The sequence below is a fragment of the Diplotaxodon limnothrissa genome, linkage group LG20 (assembly GCF_057381915.1).
Source record: "Diplotaxodon limnothrissa isolate DT_005_m linkage group LG20, D_limnothrissa_male_GT1.1, whole genome shotgun sequence".
NCBI lineage: Eukaryota > Metazoa > Chordata > Actinopteri > Cichliformes > Cichlidae > Diplotaxodon > Diplotaxodon limnothrissa.
The window spans coordinates 29,188,946-29,214,941 of NC_140615.1; the positions used below are offsets into that span (position 1 = coordinate 29,188,946).

The window sequence follows — 25,996 nt, forward strand, 5'->3', positions numbered from 1 at the left end:
ACAGCGTGCCAATCATGCCAACAGTACTGACACACACACAGCAACGCCACACAGGCGGCACAGGAAACTGAGTTCACTTTCAAAGCTCCCTGGTAAATGCTGAAAAGGGGCTCAAATGTCAGGTTTCCCCACATGACTGCACCAGAACAGATTTACCGTTTCTAGTTTGCCAAAGACCCTCTGTAGCCTTACATAAGACTGAGGGGGTCTTTGGGGGGGGAACCAAGAATCGGACAGGTATGAAAATGGCCGCTCACTGACCAATTTATATAAAAAAATAAAATAAAAAAAAATAAAAAAGGAAGCCATCACCTGGGACCGTCACTCAGATAAGAGAATACTTGCACCACTGTGTAAGGATTCAAAAACGAGCTGCTGTACAAAGATAGATGTTGTGATGGTGACCAAAAGGAAAAAGCTTCACTGCAGATAACAATCACCCTCAGGAAATGCACCACTTCCTTGTGTTTGGTGTCGGAGGGAGTGAAGTCATTAGCAGGTGTGGATAAGAGTTCAGTCATAGTTTCCAGAGCGTAGCATGATCACCTACACCAGCCTAATGGCAGACTGACTGCAAACGATGAACAGTCTGAAAGAACACGATGAGTTTACTGGTGAACAACCTCTACACTCTTATTTTAAAAGTTCACCTGCTGTTAACCAGAGGCCCAAAGACCCATCAGTCAGCAGCTTCTGTAAAGCCTCTCAGCCTGTGGATGAGAGTCTCCAACAAGTTTCAATGACCAGTCCTCAGTGAAAGGCTCCATCATTTTACCTCCATTTAGATTAACTGCAGATGATGCAGTCATCCTCAAAGCCACCTTAACTCAAAGCAGGTTTTTGCTTTATATGCAAAATCTGTTCAAAAGTGAACGGTTGCTTATTTGTAAAACACTTGTGACTGGTCACAGTGACCAGCAGGAAGCAGTGCATTTCCCTCCAAAAGGCAGATAACTCTGGTTAAACGTTAGCTATGGGGAAAACATGATTGTGCTTGAACTGTGTTCCAATATCCAGCTTTTTTAATGTTACTCCTTCATTATCAGGTCACCTGTGGAATGCCGAGCCAGTCATCAGCTTGCTGCATGGCTTCACGTGCGTTGTCCACTGGTTTTGTCTGATCCCACTGGTCCCAGTCAGGACACAGACCTGCAGGAATAAGAGGTCAGATGGATTCACTATATGAAGCAGAAGGGTTCATTTATAGTACTGGCTGTACTGATTATGACGAGTATAAGATCTCAATGAGAAAAAAAAAGTGTTTAATGATATTGAACTTGCTAGAAATGCTAATGCAGAATGGACATTTTTCCTGATGACATGTATAAGCTCAGCTAGCTCTGCATTTCACCACCGAGAGTGGATCTGTCGTGTCTTTGCTAATTTTCTGTCATTGCTCCATATTTTTTTATTAACACTTGCATAATTTAAAATCATGTGTCCTGGCTTCAGAGGGCTCCAACACTCAGATGTCTTGACAATGAGAGCAGAAATCCCCAATATGGTCATCTGAAGCATACAGCTCTGCCCCACCCAGCCACTGTTTAAGGTTGCACTGAGGAGCTGTGCCAGGGCTGTATAAGATAAATAAGAAGTTTGAGTAAAAGCAGAGTAGATCCCCTTTACACAGTGAAACAGCATTTCTGATTAATTAGACATGGAGTGCTTCCTGTTATAGCCAGTCTGTCTAATTAAGGACAACATGTTGACTCCAAACTTGTAGCCTTGATGATATCCAGAAGATAAAGGCAGAATGTCTAATCTCTGCAGCAGTACGTAGGTGTGGGCAACTCTGGCTCCCAGACATGTCTGCCCTTGAATGATGAGCCTGTCCTGGAAATGCGGCCATGTCAGCAGTTATTTACTTGCTGGTAAGTCTGATGGCTGTCATTTCAGGACGCTGCAGTAAATCTGTTTGCTTCTGTGGAGGCCTCGTCTCCAGCTTGAGGTTGCTGGTGAGCCATAGCAACGCCAAACACTCCAAGCATGTAAACAGAAACCTCCTTTGTCCCCCGACAGAGCTCTGTACCCCCCTCTAGCTGCTCATCATCACTCTTCCCATCTGTTTTATTGACACGTGAGAATATCATGCTTTCCCCTCACCCAACCTCCAGCTGTCAGTCACTGCTGTGTGTTTAATGTTAGACGTATGAGGCGAGGTTGGCGTGCAGTTTGAGTGGTAGTGTTGCGTCAGTGCACTGCTTAGTTCCACAATCTTTAAGTCCTCTCTAGCTGCTGGACTGAAATGTGTCACTACGTGCCACAGAGACCTGCACACAGGTCGAGGACCGTTTCACACGTCAGCTTTAAATGAATGCTGAACTGTGTTGGCCTGATTATTGATTTTAGCATCTCTACAGACACACACCTCAGCATTTCTGCTGCTTTGTGACGGAGATGTTTTCTGTTTCACTGCAGTGTCACTTACTGTGATTGGCTCTTGTTTATTATTGTTTGCGTAGTTATTTACTACCTTTGTGTGTCTCACTTGGTGAGCCGCATTACCAAATGAGAGCAACATGGTTTACACAATCCCTCGGGAAGTGAAAGACACAAGTCCCCTCTGGGGTCAGGTCAGGAAGGACTGGTGTCAAACTCAAACATGCAGACTTGCTACTGTGAGCCTGTGGGACAAGCTGAAAGTAGCTTCTCACCACACTGGTGTGATCGCTGAACACTCCAAATTTAATGATTCTTTATCGGTTAACATAAAATAAATAAGCGACTAATTTTTAAAATGGCCTGTATTTGTATAGTGCTTTAAAGCATGTGTCCAAGAACATGTTTAAAACTACTGAATCTTCACTGGAGCAGCAGAACATCGAGACAGGAGCCTCGTCTTTCTGAAATAGATGCATCTCGTTCTTGGTACTGGGCTCGTCTCAGGATCAGCCCCTAGCAGTAGGGTAAACACACCCACACACCCAAGACCCCAGAACACCTCAACACATCCACTGTTTAGCTCACCTGGAGCACAGCTGTCAACCAGGGCTCCCAGGGCCCGGCCGGTCTGCCAGTCTCTGTTGAAGTTGGTGATGGGGAGCTCAGGCAGCTTGTTCTGGATCCATCCCAGCAGCCTCTGCTTGGGGGTCTTCTGCTTGCCATCATCTGCCTCTTCCTCTTCATCCCACATGGGCATGGAGATGGAGTAGTGCAGGATCAAGGTCCAAATCAGACCCAGGATCAGCTTCAGGTTTCCATCAACAATGGCTTTAGAGTCTGGGGACCAGATATGAGTCACGTTAAACAGTCGCACAAAGTTCCTTTATTTTAGAAACCAGCTTAGACCACCATAAAGCAAAGCACGACTAGAAGGTCTCAGCCAAGGACATGAAGTAATCTGTACTTCAAATACTCAGATTCCTCCTGCTATCTAATGTTTGGCTGGATACATGCCCCTCCCCCTTTAAACATATTTCAGATGGTCTAATTTCCAGTGGTTGTCATAAGTCGAAGATGTGTCCATTCTTGGAGCACTGCATTTCAAAAGACATTAACTCAGAGCCCAAACCTTTTTTTAAAAGTAGGAGGATAACAGTGCAAATTAAAAGCCGGGTTTCTGACACTGGTGGACAGAGTGCACGTCCTCAAATGGCAGTACAGCAACACCGTTTATGGTTTGGGCCACCGCTGCAAAGCTTTAATATGAAAACCTTGGAGGATACGTCGAGTGTAAATGCATTTGTTTCAAGGACGGCAGATTTGACCACCATGTACCAGTCATGGACTTGTTAACTACCTACCTCATTATTGCTTTACATCAAAGGAGATTCAGTACATTAAACTCCAGGATGTACACAGAGTCCCGCTGACTCTGTAAAAACAGTCATTTTCTAATGGACTCTAGGCTGCTCCACTATTTACCCAGCGGTTGGGGATGGACTCATCTGATTTTGTGCCGGATGCCCTTCCTGATGCAACCCTCCCAATTAGCTGGGCTTGAAAGCAGCACTGGGAGTACACCAGCTTGGAATCCCCACAGACTGGATTTATGAAGACGCCAACCAATTCCTTTCATGGTGTTTTATTAACTCTGTGTGGATGACTCATGAGCACAGTGAGTTTAAGTGTAATAAATGTGTATATAAATAAGATTGACCTTTTATTTGAACTAATTTTAATTTCACACGTCTTTGATGCATTTTTGCAGTGTAATAAAACTTGACCATTTTTGAAACTCCATTTGTGTTAATGAAACAGTGACGCTGAAGCGTGACAAAGACATGAAATTCATCTGAATGAGAGCCTGAACTGTCTGAATTCAGACGATAGCGTGAGAACTTCCAGAACAGAGAGTGCCATGATGAATGCAGAGCTGAATCACATTAAAACTGAGACACTGACACACTAGTTCCAGTTGTGACGACCACACCAACAGCACACCGACTTCTGTATTTGCATTTTTCTATTTTCAAGTCTAAACCACATACTGCTGCAAGCTGAGTAAAAGGTGATGCAACCATAAGCTAGCCTGGGCATGAGCACACATACCGGCCCACATAAATGCTACTGCATGCACATAGCTTGCACAAGAAGCAAGACCAATGAGTCCTAAGATCAGGCCTTGAGGAACGGGTGTGGCGCAGTGTTTGTGCGTTTCCAAGCTGATGTTGATCAGATTATTAGTTAGAGAGGAAATAATGGGGCCAAGTTCAGATTCTTGGAAGAACCTGAGATCCAGTTCTGAAATACGAACAAAGCCCCACTTTTACGTGCAGCGTTTTTGTTTTGCAGGGTTTGGGAGAGCTTTAGTCTTCATTGCAATCTTAACTCCCCACCCCTGAATTTACAGCTACACTGGAATAACTGTTGGTGACAGCAAACCAGCCTCAACCACAGTGACACCACCCGAGCCCTTTGCTGGAGCTACTGCAGCATTAATGGTCTTCTCTGGGAGTCAGCGAGAGGATGCATGATGCAGATAAAGATGAGGAACAGAACAGCAACAGGAAATCTTTTCCCCATAACAACCTTCAACAAGTCGAGCTGTTTGTGCACATGCAGAACTGGGACAATCTGTCTTAGCTGGCTGCTCGTCTGAATCCATGCGCCAACAGAAAAGCATGCTCTCGAGCAGCCATGGCTGCTCTACATGACATGTCAGCTGCCTTCTGTTTGGCGTGGGTGGGTGAGAGACACTCCATAGGGGTGATCAAACAGAACTGGATCAGATGCTTGGATGGCCAGCTACTGTGGGAACTTTGAGAAAGAAGCAAAGAGGCAGCGGCGGAGGGGTGCAGAGATATGTTGCCTAGGGACAGATAAACCCAGGACTTATAAACTGTTATTAGTACTGATAGCAGAGTCTGAATAAGACCACAGGTTGGTACGTGTAGCAAGAATGCAGAGCAGCTAAGTAGAGGCGTGTCAGCCTGCCAGCCATCCCAGCAGAGACACAACACTACTAGTTTTAGTACTTGTACAATTAAGAGAACACAATCTGCTGCTTTTAGTTCAACACGACAGTCCCCTATAAAGGAATATTGTTAGGACTTCATTCAGCTCTGAGTCTGTGTCTTTGATTCATGTCTTGCACACACAAAAGCCACTAAACATTCAAGGAATCTGCCAGCATTCCCAGCAGAGCACAGCTCACCAAGCCTGACAGAGCCCATATATGGACACATGCTGCCACAGACTCCCCCCTCTGCTGACTCATACACCCCCTGCAACAAGCTTGTGTGTACCACGGAGGCTACCGTATGGAGTGTCTGTGGTCTTTTTACTCCTAAAACTCCCATGATTCATTGGTATGGCTCATCGTTACTGCAGCAGCCCCTCCACAGCCCTCCTGTGGCATTACATGACATCATCACAACCCGTGACCTGTACCCTGACCTGGTCTCAGCAACGAGACCACGGGGAGCGAGAGCGCTCTGCACGGTTCAGACTGTACAGCAACATCTGGAGCCGATTAGTCCTGAGAGCTTGTAAACTGAAGAACAAGCAGCAGTCCCGAGGCCTCTCCCGGCCATGTTATCCTTACACAATAATGATGAAGTGTAACCGTAGCATGACTGTCACCATCTCTGTACGTTCATAATATCATCTCCAGCTCACATGTGGAAAGGAATTTTAATGAAATTCTTAACATGTCACATGACCATACGTGTATGTGTAACATACATATGAGGAAAAAATAAAAAGATTAGTGTTGAAGTCCCACTGAGAAACAATGGGACCATCATTTCCAAAATGAGCGTTATGTTGATTCACAAAGACTTGAAACTCATCAGTTTGATGTCAGAGTTCGTGGTTAATCTGGAGTCGTGCAGCAGAGGAAACAGAGCAGCTGCTGAGAATGTAACTGCAGTCACAGGGAGACTGAAGAAAAGACATTCATAATAAAGCTTAAAAATAAAGTCATTTGCTTTGTTCATGCTGGCCCACATATACCAATACACTAAATGTAATCTATTGTTATACAGAGTTTAGGCTAAAAGCTCCAAATGCTGAAATCTGTGGCCTGCAGCTGTTCTTCCCCTCCCACTTCTTCCTCTGACTGCACCAAGCCACACTGGAGCTACTACACTTCCTCCTCTTCCTTTCTACTCCTTCCACTCATCCTCCCTCCCCTCAGCACTCCCTAAGCTGGGGGGAAAAAAAAAAAAAAAAAAGTTCCTCCTGGTTTTTTAGCCTTAAAAGGGCAGAAGCACACTGGATTTGGCAGGGCCCCCCCACCACCCCCAATTCCCTGGGCTCTGGTTACAGACAGGGAGGGGAGGAGGCAGGACGGACAGGGAAGGAAAGAGGCAGAAGGGGCGGAGGTCTGAAAGAAAGAAAAAAGGTGCGGGGAGTGAAAGTGCTGCATGGGACATTTTTATAAGGCTGCACTGACAGCAGCACACACTGAGGATGGGATGTGTTCATCTGAGTGAAGCAAGCAGAGAAAATGGCCTTGGACAAAAGGATGATCAGGAGGTGAGGGAGGACATGGGTACCATGTCAAATGATGGAACACAATACAAGCGTTTCCTGGAAACCGCTGAGAAGTACTATTAAAGTACTGATTATTCCCTCGATGACATCGTAATAACAACAGTAACATAAGACATTATCTATGAAAAACAATGTGTCTGCTGTTTATGTGCAGTTTAAATGTGTGCTGGAAAAAGTGCTTGTTGAGTTTGAACATGAGGCATGGGGAGTTGTGGCAGTTTTCCAAATATGATGTAATGGAATAGCCAGAATACCTCTGGACTGAATGGGAACACACTCTGCTAATTCCAGGATCCACATGACCAACCCCCTCTGCCTGTGCAGACAGGAAGTTGTGCTAATGATAATGAGCTGGCAGGAAGTGATCCATTTTGACCCAACTGAGTGGCTAAGAGCTTATCGCAGCCCGACCTGCATTCCTCTCTGCCCTCATCACCAAAGGCTCTCCTTTCCTTCATCGTCATGTTTCTGAAAGATTACATTTAAGATCATAACATCCGAACACAGCAGGCTAAACTGGTGAGTGAGCGTTCCCAGTGGAACTGTGCAGCACTCATGTTATGACCAAAACAGGAGTTTTCCGGGTTTTGGGAGTAGCTTAACTTCAAAAAGGAACCCACCACTCGCTGAATTCTGCTTATTAACATGGTCCAAGTTTCAAATAGTTTTCCACCAAGCTGATAACTGATGCAGCCACAAGCATCAGTGTAGCTTCATATGTTGGCTAATGAGCAATAAGACTGAATGTGCCAGTTTGCTCCATCTAGCAGCTCAGGTGTCACTGCAGCCAGGAGAATCTGACTTTAACCAAGGAAACGTATCCATCTCCATCACATGGCTCTTTAAACACCTTCTCTTTGGTTAATGTCAGAGATCAACAACACTGGCTTAAATTGGCACCCATTTCCTCAGGTTATTTGTAGAGCCATGGTGCCACACTGTGTGGACATCCAAGTTGCAAAAGTAGAAACATGGCAGAGGGAAGTTAATGTTTGACAGTATGAAACTTAATTGTGCAAAATCACATATCTGTTGTATACAGCAATTAAACATCTTTACGTGCTTTGATGTTTCCCAATCATCTAAGGAACACGTGCAAGCAGCACCTTACAGTTGTAACAAACTTCCTTAAATGCTTCATCGTCCTGGGATCACTTCTATAAAACTTTTCATTATCATGGGACAGCATAACAGGAGGGAGCAGCTGGCTATTACTACACAGGCGTCTGTCTCAACCTGCTTACCTCCACTACCAGCAGACACAAGGAAGCTGCAATTTATGAAGATGATTCCACACCAAGCCTGGAAGAGCTTGGCACAACATTCACTCATGCACCGTTTCTGCATTTTCTGCACAGGCTCAGTCAAGTTCATACAAAGCAGGGTTTCAAATCTGGGTTTGGCTGACGGGCTGGAACAGAGATGCTGCCGACATGATGATGATGGAGAATGAACCTCTGCACAAACAGAGGAATATTTGATGAGGACAACAAGTCTTAATCTGCTGAACAGCTAATGTTTGTTAAAGCTCCATTTCACTTAGACACAAATAGGATGAAGCTTGTACAAACATGGGTGTGATGAGGGCAGGGGAACAATCACTTACACCGTCTTTGCACAAGGATGCAACAGGAATTTCCTCACAACTAAAGATTTATACAGAAGATGCTTGTAAGATGTTCTATAGTCACAGCAAACTAAACGACTGCATGAGATGTGCTGTTGGATCACTGCTAACACCACTGCCTGCTGCTGGCAGCCTCTGTGACTGAACCCATGTTAGGTCTTTGGATTCATCAGTAGTCATGAGTCTGCTGCTGCTGCCAGATCATGTGGGGCTTTGTCAGAGAGATTACCTGTTAGGCTGGAGCCTGGTTACAGTGAAGTCTGGACTCTGTCACTGTGGCGTATACCATGCTGGCCGAGCCGTGCAGGAACACGAGCGATGCGAACCACACATGCAAAGGCACCATGTTTACAGCTGAAGGAGCAAACAAGGTTTGGCAGGAAGAGTCTCCTTTAACCATTTATCTCCTGTGGATTTACTGTCAGCAGGCCCATTTGACAAGTTCTGTTTAAGTGAAAGCGACTCTTCTGGTTTGTCCTACAGACAAAACTCAAATGGTTCAGCAAAGATCAGAAGACGAGCTTTACAGGCATGTTTAGTGTCACAGTCACAACTAGGGCTGGGCCATATTATACCGTTCACGGTAATACCGGTATAATGTTAGGCAACGATAGGAAAATGAAATATCGCGATAGAATGGGAGTAAAACGCGCATGCGCAGTGCCTTTGTTTTCATACGCACATGGCCGATTGTTGAGTGAAACAGATGAACCAGAATTGGTTTGTAAAAATGGTGCAACTTCCGTGATGTGGAACTGGTTTGGTGTTTGTCCGTCAGATACACGACAAAGCACATTTTTTTGCAGAACATGCAAGCGGCCGTTGTTATTGTCGTATTTGTCGGACTAAGATGCTCTTAAATCTGGGAGTAATCTGGGTCCTAAACTCCGTAACTTCAGGTCAAACAACACTGCAGCGTCACTTAGAGTTAAAAACTGTCTAAATTCTTTCATCTTTAATAAAACGATCAGCATTGCTGCTTTACCAGGTGTAACTATAAAGTTTAACTTCCAGGCATCCATGAAAACAAAATGTATTACATTTAACGGAGTTAGAAGTTAGCAGGAAGTTAGCGGAAGTTAGCGGAAGTTAGCTCGCTAGTTTCGCTAGTTACCTAAGCATGATATTGCATGTTCTGAGAGATTTCTGAAAAAAATCAAACGTACAGCTCTGCTATCACTTCCAACATAAATGAAGACAGGAAACTAAACAGCAGTGACGTTTGTAGGGTTACTGAAGTTGGGCTAGCTAGTATATAATGATGTGCTACGTGATCGCTAGCGACACAGCTATATTAGCATAACATAAACAGTGAAGCTGGAGGACGAACACTAACACTTTTCCACTTATAAAAGTTAACGTGAAGGTTCCTCATGGTTAGAGACAAATGCAATCACATGGCAGGATGCTGTAAACGGACCAAACTTCAGTCAGGAGAACAACTGAGATAATCCATCCACAATACGAGGTTAGTCATTAATATACTGCAACAACATGGGAATAGAGCAGCTGCCAGAGAATTCAACATTAATGAATCAATGGCACAGAAGTGGAGGAAGCAAGAAGAATGAGTTTAATAAAGTTTGATTTATCTGACTGCTTTGTTTCGCTTAATGTGCCTTATAATCCCGTGCACCTTACGGTCCGAAAAATACGTACTGCACACTGCAGTTTAATGTTGCAAAGCACCTCTTTTTAACTTCAGTGGATATTATACATGGTTGTGCTCAGGATATGTCAGCCCATTTCTACTGGAAATGCCTTTTGGTTAAACTTTCAGCAAGGAATTTGCATTTGCACTGTTACATTTTTATAAAGCTTTAATGTACATAAAAACCAGCTTCTTGTTTAAGTGAAAATAAATGGAAGGTTGTCTTTTTGCGCTAGTAATGTTGTGGAGTTGTATTTTGTCTCGCATCAATTATATCGTCGGTTATATCATTATCGCAAATTTTCAAATATATATCGTGATAAATATTTTTGGCCATATCGCCCTGCTCTAGTCACAACCTACTGATGTCTGAACACACAAAGCAGAACTGACCATCTTTGCTTCACATTTCGTTTTTCAGAATATTTACATTGTTCCTGAAAAGTGATGATTTTTTAAACTTTACAGCCAAAGATGTGTAATAAGTCCATTTGACCAATATTATTATTGGTTAATAAATCTGGGAATCTTAGTCTGTTGCTGTAAGGTGGATTAAAAGACACACAGCATCTCTATGGGAGATTCTGCTAGACTGATTTTGTTAACCTTTCAGTAAAGTTAGCCTAAAGGGAAAAAAGAAAAACCATCAGACTAAAGCTGACACGCTGCTGGTCCCAGTGTTGCATTTCCTGTGCAAAGAAGAACATGACATATCTGTAAGAGGAGCGTTTGCCAAACAGCCTGGCTCAGCCGGTGAAGGAGAGCCCTTTGTAACAGAGCTCAGTACCGGTCGGCCCTCTCCAGATACATCTCCTGCAGCCCATCCACGGAGCCTCTGCCTTTAAACCAGCAACATTAGTTTCAGCCTCTCTAATGTCGCCCTTCCCAAAAAGCAAAGTTCATTTATTTTACTGTCAGACTGAGGCAGCATGCTGAAAGGTGATAACCAATCTTTAGAGAGGTTCAAAAAGCTGACTGTAGAAACAGTGACACTTTCTGCTGCTGGTGCATCTCTCCTTCGCTTTGTGTCAGAGTCAAAAATCTGGCATTAAAAAAAAATAAAAAATAAAAATATAAAAAAAATGATTTGACAGAACAGAAATCCACTGATTGTTACAGCACGGTGTTTGTCAAATCGTGCTCTACCTGCTGCTGACATGCAGCCAGAGTCAGACATTTACATAAAAAAAGAAAAAATTCTTGAAATCCTGCTTATGCTGAAAATATCAGCTGTCAGAAAATACCAAAGTACCGAATATGATAGTTCTGTTTTCACAAAATGATTATCCCGTCTCTTATTTGTAGCCTGCACTCCATTAAATCCCTGTAATACTTCCCAGTTAGAGGCTTTGAGAGGGCGTGTACGAGAATGGGAGTTTGTGCTGACGTTCGCTCTTCATATTGAGAGCAGAGTGAAGCCCGAGTGAGAAAGACAGAATCTCACACATGAAAATCTCAAGCAAGCACAGTAGCCCAAAATAAGACTGTGGATAAGGACAGCCAATCAGAACAAAGTGGGCTTAAAGGGGGAGGAGTCGTTATTCCAGACAGAGCTACACCAAGGCCGTGTAGGAGATAACAGTTAATCACTCGGAGCTATTCTAGTTTTTATTCTTGGACTGAACAAGTTATAGGTCACGTACTGAACGTCTGTCGAGTTCAGTGAGGACACGTTTGCCTTTTCCTCCAGTGCAACGCTGTAAAATAAGAAACACTGGACACCTGCGTCTCTGGGGTTGGATGGACTGCTCCACAACACACAGCTGTTATTTGGAAACTGTTGCATTTTCAGTAAATGAGAAAAAGACAAGTGAAAAGAGAAATGAAAGAGGTGTGGCCATCAAGATGCAAGATGAAAGGAAACCTGATAAGTTATCAGCGAGAAAATATGCTGAAAACCCAAACTGGGCAAAGAACAACAAGAATAAAGCCCAGAGAAGCAGAGAGCATGTGCATCACACTGAAGAGATGTCAGTTTGGCAATTTGTGGTGAGCCTTGCTGCCTGGGTGTGTCCACTTTCTGCAATGAAAGGAGGAAGTAAAAGAAAAGCAGGCTCCTCTCTCATCTTCAGATGGAATGAGTCAAAGAGCAGCTAAGGATGAGTGAGTCAGCAGGAGGAACAAACAGAGGCTCACTCGTGCTTCGCCCTAAATACCAGCAAAGCACTGCTTTCAGTAAAACACAAACTGCTGCATGTATTGAGAAAATGAGGGTGATGTGTGTGAAGAGTGTATCAGATGTGTACTTTAAAATTGTCAACCGCAATTTCTGCAGCAGCACCTCCCAAATTTAGAGCCACCCATCGTCTCCCCTGCAGAGCAGCTGGAGGCAGGAGCGTGTTCATGGAAACCAAGTGAGCCAGACACCAGAGATGACAAAGACCCACTCATGTCTGAGTCACAGAGCTATCACGCATTTCCACCCACAGACTCTGTAGATAACACTGTTACAGACTGTCTTTACTCCAGGTGATGAGGCAGCATTGCATTTGCTCTTACAGACCCTGCATAATGAACTATAGTGAGGACTCAGCTGTGTGACATCTGCACTGTTCTGGGAGAAATATGAGAAAGCAGAACATCAGTAGCGCTGTGAGCAGGCATGCAGCTGCATGTAGGCAGAGCCAATTCAAACTTTGTCTGCTGCAGTCCAGCACCAGCCCGAGCTCTCCCCACCACATCAACACACACAGTAGGTCTGGGGCAGGCCCACAGAGCGTGGCTCTCACAGGCCCGGCCGGCTCAGGCGGTTGAAAACACCCCACCCACCGACCCCACAGCACAGTCAGACCCCCTCCTCCCAAAACAATCGGCCTCAAACCTGAACAGACCGAGACAAAAGCCCTGCGCCCCCGGTCACCCGAGGGAGACGCCTGCTGCCTCACTGAAAACCCTTTCAGAAATGCTGGTGCGCGTTTAAACACTTCTGTTACAGAAAATATTCTAGTGGGCTCCATAACTGGTTTTCCTGCGCCCCACGGTCGTGGGCTGCTCTTAAAATGATCACCATTTACTACAGTGCAATCAAATGTGACCACTTCTTTAGGAACAGCAAACATTTCCAGAAGCCTGTTGGAGTAAAGCTGGATCAATCACGCGTCCTGGCACTCACACACACTTATCGGACCCACCTATGGACACCAGCTTGATGTTTTCCTTGTCCAGGAACTCCAGAGCCACCGACACGTTCTCCAGCTGCATCTGGCGAAAGGTGGGCCTCTGGTTGTACTTTCGGAACATTTTCTTCTGAGACAGGACCTCCAGGAGCCCGATGAGCCGCAGCCCGTCGCTGAGATCCGTCTGCAGGTTGCCGATCCTCTTGTTGACGCATTTCAGGTGTTCGTTACACCAGCGGGTGAAAGTGTTCTGCTGTATCTTCTTCCACGGCGCATCCTCGGCCAGGTCTTTCTCTGTAGCGGGCATTTCTGCGTCCTTGTCCGCGGAGAGAGCGTTTGGAGCGGGCGCGGCGCTCTGGTGGAGCCGGGGGTGGGAACCACTCATTTTTATGGTCTCGGCTGTCTCCTGGTTCGCTGGCTTCTCTTTTTTTCCTTCGCCCTGGGTGGAGTCTTCTCAATCTTCCCTTTCTCACTTTCTAGCTCTGTTTGTGGAGAAAAGAAAAAGAGAGCAGAGAACAGTTACTAACAGCCTAGAGACACAAGTTTCGCAAAGAAAGTAGGCGGCTGAGGACGGAAAGGGACGAGTCAGCTTCATTATCCGTGTTACAATCAGGAAAAAAATGGGAAACAAATACGAAGAATGGTATTTAGCCCCGTTAGACTGTGTCCCAAACTTATGCCTGGCTCAGCTAAGGAAACCCAAATGTCCTGTGTTGGGGCGGTTGAGGTGTAAGAAACCTGAAACTTGTTCACATTCTAACTTTACGCCATGTTTAACAGCAAACGAGCATCTCGCTAATTTTACTACCGAGTTTAACTCATTGCAGTCAGAACAGCTGCTCTGTGTTTGAACATTTAGCCATTTTTAACGAAGACAGTTAGCGGTGTCCAGAGAAAGAGCTCCGGGCTGACAGAAACCTCAAGCTGCAGCTTCAAGTCAGAAGTACGAGTAGTCTGAGAGTCATTGTTCGGTTTGTCCTCCGCTGAAGCACCTTTGTAAACAGGCTCCTGTCTGAAGCTAACAGTCATGGGTACATTAAACTGTCCCCAAACTAATGGACAGCGCTGGCTACACCAGGACAAACACCAATGATCATAACCATCAGGCCACAACGTGCCGGCAGTATTGTGTGGAGGAAACAACGACTGTGATGTCACTGAAAAATCAGAAAGCAGTGAAATTACCTCCGTAGTCTTTGTAATGTCTTCATGTGTGTTTGTCAAAGACTGTCCTTATCCTGGACCTCCTAGCGTCCCATTGTGGGACTATGTGACAGTTTGCACACCGTTAGTTCCTCCTGTGGGTTTCACCTGCTCCCTTCTTTGACCTGCCCTCATTAGAGCCTGAGTGATTTCACCTGCTCAGCCTCAGCTGTTGTTTCCTTCTGTGTTTTAGCTCCTTTTTACTTGTTATTAAAGTTTTTATTTGAATACCTGCAACTTTGTTTCTGTCCGTGTGTGCTTTGAACTGTATCACTGTGTCACATATGATAACCTTATGTTTGTCTCACACCTGGTTGTGCTCCTGTCTGAGTTTCCAAAATGGTTTCAGACAGCAAACAAGTTTAGCTGAATCTAACTAGCATTATTGCTATAGCTCCCCCCAAATAAATCCAATAATCAATGCTGTTATTATGATTCAAATTTACAAAGTACAGCTGCTCTGTAAGCTGCAGTGGAGTGTTTCTGACTGTACGTCTTCTAAGTTTTCGCTGCAGTTTTTTGCTGTTTTTAAAAATGAAGCTTAATGGTGCCATAAAGTTAAAACTCTTAATATTGTCATCTTAATTCAGTTTTTACAAATACCCACAAGTATTTCCTTCGAGGACATAACACCTCCCCCCCCCCCCCCCGGACCTTTATCCCTAATGCTATGCTGTGGCTACAGAAGCAGAGGGGCTGTTTTCAGAGCTCGACAAACAGATTTTCCAGCAGACGTACTGCACGGTCCCTGTGAGGATATGAGCTCATCTTGTGCTCGGGGTCCCAGGCGAAGTAAATATTTAAGCTATCTGGAAGGATAAGCAGATCAGAGACTCACTGTTGTTTGTTTGTGTGCGTTGGAATGCATTCAGTGTTGTTCAACTTTCCTTTTTTGTGCAAGCATGGACAGTGTGCTTATTTGTGCATTTGAGCGCACAGTGTGAACCTCTGCCTTCGTCTGTGTGTGACATCACTGTGCTGTGTGTGCAGCCCCGTCAGTAAAGACAGGACTGTGGACCAGTGTGCTGTACTGGCCCAGCAGCGTGATCACAGATCAGCTATGTGCTCTACACTAACACATGTTAGGCTAATGATGAAGTCTGATAAGAGCCTGGATCGACTGTTTTCATCACTTTGTCTTCTGCATTGGAGACACGTGCTGATTGCTCTTTTTAGGATTACCAAAAAAATATGATGGCCAATATTATAACGAAGCATCAAGCAAGCTTTGAGGTGAACAGTTGGCAGCTGTCAGCCTGGCATGGTGAGGTACTATACTGGTCACCAAGGAAGCTTACAGTTTCTCACCAGCTCCATGCACGCTGCTCTGTGACTGCTTTGACCTTCAGAGGTAAGGAAGTAAGCTGATGGCCAAAACTGTTCTTCCTCTAATGGGCACAGTCTCGAAAAGCTCGTCCCTCCACACAGTTTGCTTGATTTCATAATAGAAATAAACACCATCACAGCCTGGTGATGGAGGTCTCTATAGTGCTAGTTTCTTTCATAAAAACTGTACAGTGGGTAGATCTGATCCATTTACATTTTGTTAAGTGTTAAATCAGACGTGGGTAATCCACTGGTGTGCTGGCACGGGCAGATACCTGTGAATGGGACGTGTTGACTATGTGCTCTGGTGTCTTTTAAGCATTTTTAAGGGATCATCTAACAAAAAAAAAATCTTTGCTGATGATTCGCGATGTTGCTGCTCCACTTTTTTTCACCTCACCAGCAGATATGCGTGCCTGCGCATTGCAGTTCATGTATGCAACTGTCTAACCAACCGTACTAACCATAGCTGATAACTTAGCAGTCCACTTAGCAGTCTGATGCAAATATGCTTCTAAAATGACTCGTTCTTATATAGCGCTTTTGTACTCTTCTGAGCACTCAAAGCGCTTTACACAACTTGTGTATTCACCCATTCGCACAAGCACATTTTTCTAGGTGCTTTCTAAGTAACATTCACACACACTCATGCAATTTGGGGTCAGTATCTTGCCTAAGGATATTTGGCATGCAGACTAGGGGAAGCCAGGAATCGAACCACCAACCTTCCAATCAGTAGATCGGAAGGTACCACCTGAGCTACAGCCAAGCTATAACATGAAAGCTCTGTGCTTTATGCCATCAGATGGGTGCTTCTTGTGGTTTTTGAATGAAATTATCTGACAAATAATAAGTCTGTACCACTGTTGTGGTGCAGTGCAATGTGTCAGAGGTTTTTGTTAGTCCACTCCTTCACATACAACTTATGGTTGAAGCTTGCTAAACAGGCTTGTTACTATTAGTTGGGAACTGGGCACTTCACCCTTTAAAGGTGAGTTTAAATATGGCCACTTTTGGCTCCTCAAAGCAAAAGGCATCATGGTGGCCAAAAGTCTAAAGTACAGCATTCATATTCACATAAATAAGATACGGACATATTAGCAACTTATTTCCAAAGTGTGACCAGCAGGACTGAACAGGACGTTTGATGAACTACCAGATTTGTAGCTCAGTGGTTTCTGTTGCTTTGTAGTGTCCAACATCTGATTATGTATTCTAAGCAGGACGTCAGTATTATCTGTGTACCCTGACCTTTAAATTCCTTTTTTTCCTGTGAGTAACACACCAGCAGTAGCTCTACAGATGGGCTTGGATGTGACTCTGCAGCTTTTTGACTAAATAAGGAGTTCAGTGCCAGGAGCCAAAGTGCGGCCAGCAGCCATCAAGAATGCTTGGCCTTTGTGTGTGTGTGTGTGTATGTGTGTGTGTGTGTGTGTGTGTGTGTGTGTGTGTGTCTGGTCAAAGGAGAATCTGAAGAATGCTCTTCACCCCCATAACAACCACGGAGCCTCCAGACTTAATAACACCCCAATAAAAGCGTCCCGTTAATGCTACACACACCGAGTGGCACCAGCATGCTTCTATCATCCTGTGGTCACTTAAAGAATCGAACGATACAATTAGATCGTTTTGGTTTAATTGTGTAATTCACATCATTTTACAGTGTGCAATGTGCGACAACAGTGGCAGAGCAGAAAACAGGCCAAATAAACACAATGTACCAGAAAGAAGAAGTGAATAGATGCTTGGAGTGGAAAGGCTTGGAGGGGGGTAATCTGTGGTTTGTTCATGCCAGAGAGCTCAATGAAGTTCTGCCTGGAAGTAAGTGAAAGCCGAGAAAGCTGGCAGAATATCCAGCACATATAGAGGCCTATTGTTCCAGAGGAATTTAGAAAATAAACAGGAGACAACACGCAGGGCGGGACGGCAAGAGCTCACCAAGGCAAGACTGAGCTCTCTCGCTTGTCCTTTGTCTCCCCCTAGCATTTGATTATGGTACTACACTTCTCTGTCCTGGAAGTGTTCCAATTATTTGCTTTTTGGACGTATCCACTTTTTATACTGATTGTTGTGACATCATCACTGAGTTCAAATGTACAGCAGCCTCCTCTGCTGAGTGCTGTTGAGGACTTTGCCACCACCACACAAATTTAATTAGAAAATCACTTAAAATCACTTCATTAAAGTGCCCAAAAGCTGCATCAGTGTTAATCTAACTAATGCTTCAAGACAGACTGAAAAATGTGTCATTCAAGCTTCTTACCCACACATCAGGACCTCAGTTTAGACTCTAAGCTCAAAGACAATAAGGTAAGAACATGAATGAGTGCTGTAAAAACACAACCTGACCACGTCAGTGTTGAGAAAGGATTTCAGTGAGCCAAATCCAACAGAAGGTTGCAGAACTAAATGTGGCACTGTTATTCTCTGCTTGTGCAGGAGTATATGCCTCATTCCCTGAATCGGCCGAGACGAAACCCAGAGGCTGTAGTGCTAAGACAGAGGTACGAGTGAAGACCTGAGAGATGAAAACCACTGATTTATGGAACAAATAGAAGAAGGGAAGAGCTTCGGATGTCTTGTAGTATTTTTCATCAAATAGTCAAATGTGAAATCTATCGACCTGTCTATGGGGCATGGTATATATGTGTGTGTGTGTGTGTGTGTGTGTGCATGCGTGTTTGTGTGTGTGCGTGTGTGTTTGTGTGCGTGTGTGTGTCTTCATACAAATATCGAATATAAGCTCTAGTCCACAGAAAGGTGTCGACTCAGTCTCCACTTGAGTGAATCTTATATAGCTGTATAGCACCAGCCTGTCCCAGCTTCAGCTTCTCATCACTTACCCCACCCAATCAGCCACAAGCATGAGCAGAGCAAAACTCAGCACAGGAAATGTAACACTGCACGCGATAACACTGCCAGCCACATTACATGCAAGACAGTGTGGAGACAGCCAGTCAGAAGCAGAGATTACACCTAAATTATGGTTTTCCCCTCCAGTTTCTGTAGACAGTGTGGTAACGGTGGCACTTGTTAGCTGAAAGTAGGACAAGACATGTCAAATAAGGACACGTTTGATTGAGATGTTTACATCAGATGAACCACACCAGCATCCTCTTTTGTCTTCACAGTATATACATCTTTATATTTATGAGAGAGAGGCAGAAATCCAGTCAGTCTGAGTAGTACCACATTTGCCTGGTGTTTGTCTGCATGCAGGTGAATCCATTTGTAAATCATAAGAGGAAGTTATAAGCCTCGAAAGCATCAACAGTTTAGCTTTCATTGTCCTTTTTTAGTTGGCGTTGCAAATACTAATAGCTGCACAGAACAGGAAGTCTTTGGCCTGACATCTGTGGTGTGCTGGCTACACCTGACCCAAACAGCGGCTACTGACCCCGCCGCTAAGCCATGCTAGGGGAGGCATGCTAGGGGAGGCATGCTAGGACAGCCATGCTAGAACAGCCATGCTAGGACAGCCATAGGTCCTCAAACTGTGGAAAAGCTAACTCGCTTAGCTTAATACCTCTCATTTTAGTGGATTTAATTGGATCTTTGCCTTTAAACAACTTTTTTAACAAAAACAAATGTATCTATAGATACCTATAGAAAAACTTTCTGAAAGTTGATTAAATATAAAGACAGTGGGTGGTATGCAGAAGTCTTAAGCTGCCACTCACTGGATATATTTTGCTAGGAAATTAACTGAGACATCTGAAAGTGAACATATATAGAAACACAGTATATGAGACAAAACCTGAGAATCCTAACGAGCTTGGAAGGCAATATTTGGTGTGATCAGCTTTATTCAACACAGTCTGAACTCTCTTATTCAAGCCTTCTGTGATTTCCTTAAGTAGTATTTAGGAGTAGTTTCTTGGGGGACGTTTCAAAGTCTTCTTTACAAACCGAATGCTGTTCAAGGTGACCCCACGTTTCTTCAATAATGCTGAAGTCTGGAGCCCAGTCCACCACTGTGTATTTCTCTGTTCAGCTTTGCTTTTACTTTGTTGACAGTGTGTTTGGGATCGCATGCTGAAAAATTAAGCTGTTGCTAATCGGATGCTTTCCAGATGGAATTGCATGATGGATCAACATCTGATGGTAAGGAGCCAGACATTCTTCTCTTTAAAAAAGACCCTAAGTCTGGACCACCAGTCCCAAACCATGACAGAGCCTCCACCATGTGTGACAGACATCTGTAGACACTCACTGTAGTATTTCAAAATCATGGTCATCATCTCATCAAAGCTGTTTCCAATGATTTTTAGTCACGTTCTTGTGTAATTTAGCATAATTCAACCTTTAGAGTCATTTCCTTTATTCAAGAACGGCTTCTTAGTAACTACCCAAACGGTCCAGTGTCAGCTCTTTGCTGGATCTTTTCCTTTCTTAACGATATGACTATGACATACTTTTCATCTGCTGTATGTCGTTTTTCAGACCTGATACTTTTTTACCCTCCACTCATTTTTTTGTTTTGTTTAAGGCCACATAGCTCATCAGTTAGTTCAGAAACACCATTTGATTCCTGACCGAACTCTGTTTCCTGGATCTGCTACAGTGCCTAAAGATGGTTTAACAGATGAACAGCATTACAAATGAAAATGTTACTATGTGTTGTCACACACTGGTTCATTCTTAGCTGCCTTTTTTATGCCTGATTGAATCATAGGTCACAGTGAAATGGCTTAGAAAAGGTCAGGCACAAGGACTGGGCTGAAAATGAAAGACAAAGCAGCCAATGCCCACACACTAACATCTGAGACGTACTCCCTTAAGGACCACTTTAAAAAGATCACAAAAAACAAAATCGAATAAAATGTGGGGGTGGCTCGAGACTTTTACTGTAGGCCTTATCTAACCATAATATTTTTGCATGAAAAACACCAAGTCTGCATACATTTTTCTGTTTTAGGGAATTTAAGTTTTAATATGTCATCGAGTTTGCATTCACATGGCAAAAGCTAAACTTTTAAATTTGCTGTAGAGAGGGGGGGGGGGGGGGGGGGGTTGATTTCATTTAAATCACACATGTTGTATGTGACAATTAGTAACCAGTAAAAACCAAGTAAAGGTGATGTGTCTGATACAGGTCAGCTGAGGAGCTCAGAGTTTGTGTAGAGCACAGGAAGCCCACAGTCCTCCACAGCGCTTTAGATGAAAGCTCAGTAGGAATGTTATGACCTCACCGTAAAATCACCTGCCAGAAAAGCTTTAAAAAAAAACTGGTTACATTTAAGAACAAAAGAGGCGCATTCAGGTCCTGCAGTCTCATCACCAAACAACCATCATGACAGCACTTTTCTGTTTTTGGAAGCTTACTGGTGAAGTGGACATGACTGTCTGGACTGGACTTAGATTATCTCCTACACTCTGCCATGAACTGAAAAGAACGTTTGTGTTTATATAACTGTATATAATATGTCTATAGGCAACAGTTAGTTCTTTAGAGGCTTCTTGCAAATGCTAAGTGAAAGGACACTGCCACACTGTAAACTGGACTTGGATCGGAGCGTTCGGTTTGCTTCATCACAACTTATAAATAGTAAAGTACTGATACATAGATGTAAGCCTCCCAGTCTTCCAGTGGCATGTGTTAATGCTGTTGCAGTTTAATCTGCAAATGATGTCAAGAACAGCAGAGCTGAAACTAAAGAGAAATGCTGCCTTGCTTGTATGGTTATTAAATGTGGATAAATGAAGTGTAACGAAGGTCATGCTGTCCTTGAACATGGGAGCTGCGTGAAAGCTTTCCTCCCATCTGGCCACACTTTGAGAAGCCGCTGACCATAAGAACCAAAACATGTTGCAATGATGTGCATCAGGTGTAGGCACTCAATGAAACTGAAGCTTTATTATGATTATTACCGACTGACTGACAAATACTTGGCAGGCATCTTTTTGATAATTGCCAGACTCATTATTTTTATGTTTTCATCGATCAGTTTTCCTATGCCAGCTATCACAGGATGAAAGGTGTGGTCCACTAGGAGGGGTCTAACCTTCACACTGCATAACTTATCGTTTCTTTTCCTTATTTTGAGAATTAGATGATCATCCAGCTGTGTTTCTGAAATGTGTTACGTGAAAATTCAACCATTCTTCTGAACAATATCCAGATTAGATCAAATGAGTCGAGACTGGAAGGAATAATTATTTCAAGAGAGAGTAAACTCTGGGACAGGTGCACTTTTAGAGCTGACTTTGCCGTTTCGAGTCTTCAGTCGGGCTGCTGTCAGTGGATCGCTGATACTTCGGGAGGTCAACACTTGGGTCATTTTCAAACGTCCTCAACGTAAAGTGGACCGGGCGGCGCTCGTGCTCTTGCGGTTTCCCGCTCCCGGCGGCGGAGGGCGCACGCGGCCACCACTTGCCCCCCCGGTAAAACAGCACCAGTGGCCGCGGATGACCTTATTTGGTGTGGAACCCCTAATTGTAACACCGGGGAGTCCGCTGCTGCGGTGCACGCGCGCAAAAACCAGCAAATAAAGTTTACACGCAGGAACAGCGTGGGGCTAATCGTGGACCACCAGGGCAGCCAAGCCCCAAGCGCACCCAGTGAACCTCCTTCAAAGTTTAACAGGAAAACCCATTCACCGCACCCGCGGCAGAAGCAGCGGACACTCACGGCTGAGCCTCTCCAGCCCGCTGCAAACATACCCACGGAGCTGACACAGAAAACTTCAGCACACATGCCACGCAGGAAGCCTCACAGTGTGAGAGGAGCCTCCTCACATCGGGACCGAACTCACCTGTGTGCTGGAGCCTGTGATCTTCAGTCGTCTGTGTGTGCGTCCTCCGCCTCTCTGTCCGCTCCGTCTGCGCGCAGATGTTGCTGTGGTCACAGAGGGTGTGTTTATGTGTGTGTGTGTCCGTACCGAAGTCCCGGAGCTCCCTCCCCACGCTCAGTCCCGGTGGGGGGAAATGGGTGTATTGGTACTGGTGGCGCAAAAGAAAAGAAAGAGATAGTCCCTCTGCTCTTTTTCTCTTTTCTACCTCCACCTCTCGATCCCCCTCTCTCTCTCTGTCTGCACCGTGAGAGCCTTAATTGGTAAACGGGTAAAGCATCAGAGGTGCTGGGGGTGTTACTCTCTCTCTCTCTCTGTCTCTCGCTGTCTGCCTTTTTTACTTGGTGACGTCACGACCGCGCCTGGATTTTATAGGTATGATGTCACCGGTCTGTGCTCTGCTCTCATCTCATCCACTTTTATTGTATGCTGGTGTGTGTGTGTGAGTGCGTGTCTGTGTGTGTGAGTGCGTGTGTGTGTGTGTGTCTGTGTGTGTGTACGTGTGTGTGAGTATGTCTGTGTGTGTGTCTGTGTGTGTGAGTGCGTGTGTGTGTGTGTACGTGTGTGTGAGTATGTCTGTGTGTGTGTCTGTGTGTGTGAGTGCATGTGTGTGTGAGTATGTCTGTGTGTGTGAGTGCGTGTGTGTGTCTGTGTGAGTGTGTGTGTGAGTGTGTGTAAAGCTCCACATCCGTCTTGCCTGGTATTTCTGTGTGGTCATATGTCTTTCAGGCCCTGCTCTCTTTCCTTTTATCTGTTATTGTTAAGCGAGACTGAGGGAGCTGAGTTTCTCTGTCAGGTCCTGCTCTGACTCAACATGGGGAGGTTGTATGTGTATGTGTGAACACACACACACACACACACTGTGTTTCAGTGCTCTCCAGCTGAGCATTGGCTCAGGAAACAAGAATGTTCGGCCTCTGCTGTGCCCTCTACTCACAGTTCATCAGTCTGGAGGGAGGATGGACGGAAGGGGAGGAGGAGATAGAGAGGTTTAGGGAGGTGAAAGTGAGAGTGGAGTCAAGAACGGAGAGAGTGTATTATGTAGGGAACATTAGGAATATCTTTTAATAGTTTTCCTAAGCGTATTAGAACATGTTCTCCATCCATACATCAAGTTCACTTTCTTCCACTTATGTAAGTTCAGAGCCTGTCACAGCTGTCACAGTGGAAAAGGATATCTTCATGTATTAGGAGAAGTGTGATCTGCATAATGGTGGTATTTTCTCTATATTGTCTTCCTAGAAATGGAGTGTGAGAGAGGACAGGACCTAGATGAGAGGGAGCCGAAGGAGGGAGGTTACAGAGCTTTACAGAAAAGCTCAGTCTGTGCTTTAAGGTCACAAAGTCCCATCTGTGTGAGTGTGTGTGTGTGTGTGTGTGTGTGTGTGTGTGTGTGTGTGTGTGTGTGTGTGTGTGTGTGTGTGTGTGTGTGTGTGTGTGTGTTTACTGCTACAGATGAGCCTGCGGTGAGGTAACTGCATACACATGATGTCACTGATCGACTGGACCAGCTCACAACTGCAGACATATGGCTCTGATTAATACATACTGGTTCACACACGCACACATACATGCTTGCAGACATGCGCATATAAGTGAGTGGAAGACAGATGAAGCAAAAAACAAAGGTTTCGTTTTAGGGAGAAAAATCTGTGTCTGTATATAAAACATGAGTGTAGCCACTGTGACATCATTGACTGAGGTTTCATTCAAAGCCTTGAGATGAATGTTTTCACTGTCAAGATCTTTGTGTTCTGAAACGCTAAATGGTGTATGAGGCACACTAAAGACATGCTTTATATTGTAAGGTAAAAACTCTACAATAAGACAGAGAAAACAAAGAAAACCCAACAACCCCATATGAGCAAGCACTTTGGCGACAGTGGGAAGGAAAAACTCCCTTTTAACAGGAAGAAACCTCCGGCAGAACCAGGCTCAGGGAGGGGCGGGGCCATCTGCCAAGACTGGAAGGACGACAAGCTGTGGAAGAGAGCCAGAGATGAATAATAACTAGTATGCCTGCCATTCTACTTTTAAATACTCTAGTATTGTCTAGTACAGTACAAGTGCAAACTGTTCTAATAGGGTGATATGGTACTACAAGGTCATTAAGATAAGATGGGGCCTGATTATTTAAGACCTTGTATGTGAGGAGCAGGATTTTGAATTCTGGATTTAACACTTTGGTATTCAGTAAAACGATGAGAGGGTTTGACCTTTGACCTGGGGGTTGGTGCCAAATCTGCATGTGACAGAGTGCTAGCTACTGCTAAGGCTATTGTCATTTTTATGCATTTTTAATGAAATAAGCATATTTAAAAAATATGCACATGTTCAAGAACATCTGAATCCTATTTTTAGTTGTTTAATTGTTGTAATTCATTTACTAAATCAGCCTTTCTTGGTTTGTTGCCTCAGGGCAACATTGTGGAGTTAGGTCATTGTCTTTAGGCAATAATGGTTAAGAGAAATTTTATGGGAGGAAAGAATTTGATTGGACAGTTAAGGTCAAAAGGTCAGCCCCTTGGTGAGGACAGTGAACTGGATGAGAGTGACAGCAAGCAGCAGAGGTCCCCAGAATCAGGTCTGAGGAACAGTTCAGAGATGAGGGGTCAAGTCAGGGAAAACATGATGTGAACCCCAGCTGAGTTTGTAAGTTTGCCCACCATCAAAGAAATGATCAGTCTATAACTTCAGGGGTAGGTTTACTTAAACAGTGAGAGAAAAATGAATTTAGAACTTATTAGAACATTATAAATTCAACATGTGCATCGGATTCAGTTATTTTATTTTTGATGGATGGCAACCAGAAAGCTAAAATTGAAGCTCCTGGCTCTGAAATCCAGAATTAATGAGTGGCATCACGGTATCTTTTATAAATACTTCATGGTTGATTTCGATATGATGGACCATTACTGTGTTGTGAAATGAATTCATCGTCATCTTTGTTATCTGTTTGCAGCTACAGAAATAAATGACTCATAACTGGAAATACAGATCTCAAGAAAGACAGCGCTGATCCGATCTTCTTCACACGGTGATAGAGGTCTGATTAAATCAGTGAAGAGTGAAAGCTGATATGAAAGTGTGTGATAAAATTGTGGAAAACTCACAACGTCACTGAGGAATGAACGAGCTCTAATGCCACACGAAGGGCTTCTCTCTTAAAGAGTGTGACAACTGGGCACCAGACTGTAAAAGAAAAGATAAAGTTTTTCCTGTCGGGCTGTGTCTGACACACTGTGGGCTCAGCAGCTGTACCTAAACACTGTGACTTGTCCTCCTTTAAAAGGAGCAGGGCTGGCCTGACTGCTCCTTTTAAAGCAGGACAAGTCACAGTGTT

The 25,996-nt window shown here is 44.3% G+C and overlaps 1 protein-coding gene across 3 annotated transcripts in view; it reads right to left on the reverse strand.

Moving 5' to 3' along the window:
- The window catches only part of flna (filamin A, alpha (actin binding protein 280)), a 43,715-nt gene extending 20,806 nt beyond the window's left edge, over nucleotides 1-22,909 (reverse strand). For all 3 annotated transcript variants that reach the window (XM_085344832.1, XM_085344831.1, XM_085344829.1), the window contains exons 1-4: nucleotides 22,618-22,909; nucleotides 13,349-13,815; nucleotides 2,968-3,219; nucleotides 1,052-1,149 (exon numbers count right to left, since the gene is read on the reverse strand). In XM_085344832.1, coding sequence (XP_085200958.1) covers nucleotides 1,052-1,149; nucleotides 2,968-3,219; nucleotides 13,349-13,718 — 720 coding nt within the window. In that variant the 5' untranslated portion in view covers nucleotides 13,719-13,815; nucleotides 22,618-22,909. The remainder of the gene's footprint in view (nucleotides 1-1,051; nucleotides 1,150-2,967; nucleotides 3,220-13,348; nucleotides 13,816-22,617) is intronic.
- Between the last annotated feature and the right edge of the window lie 3,087 nt (nucleotides 22,910-25,996).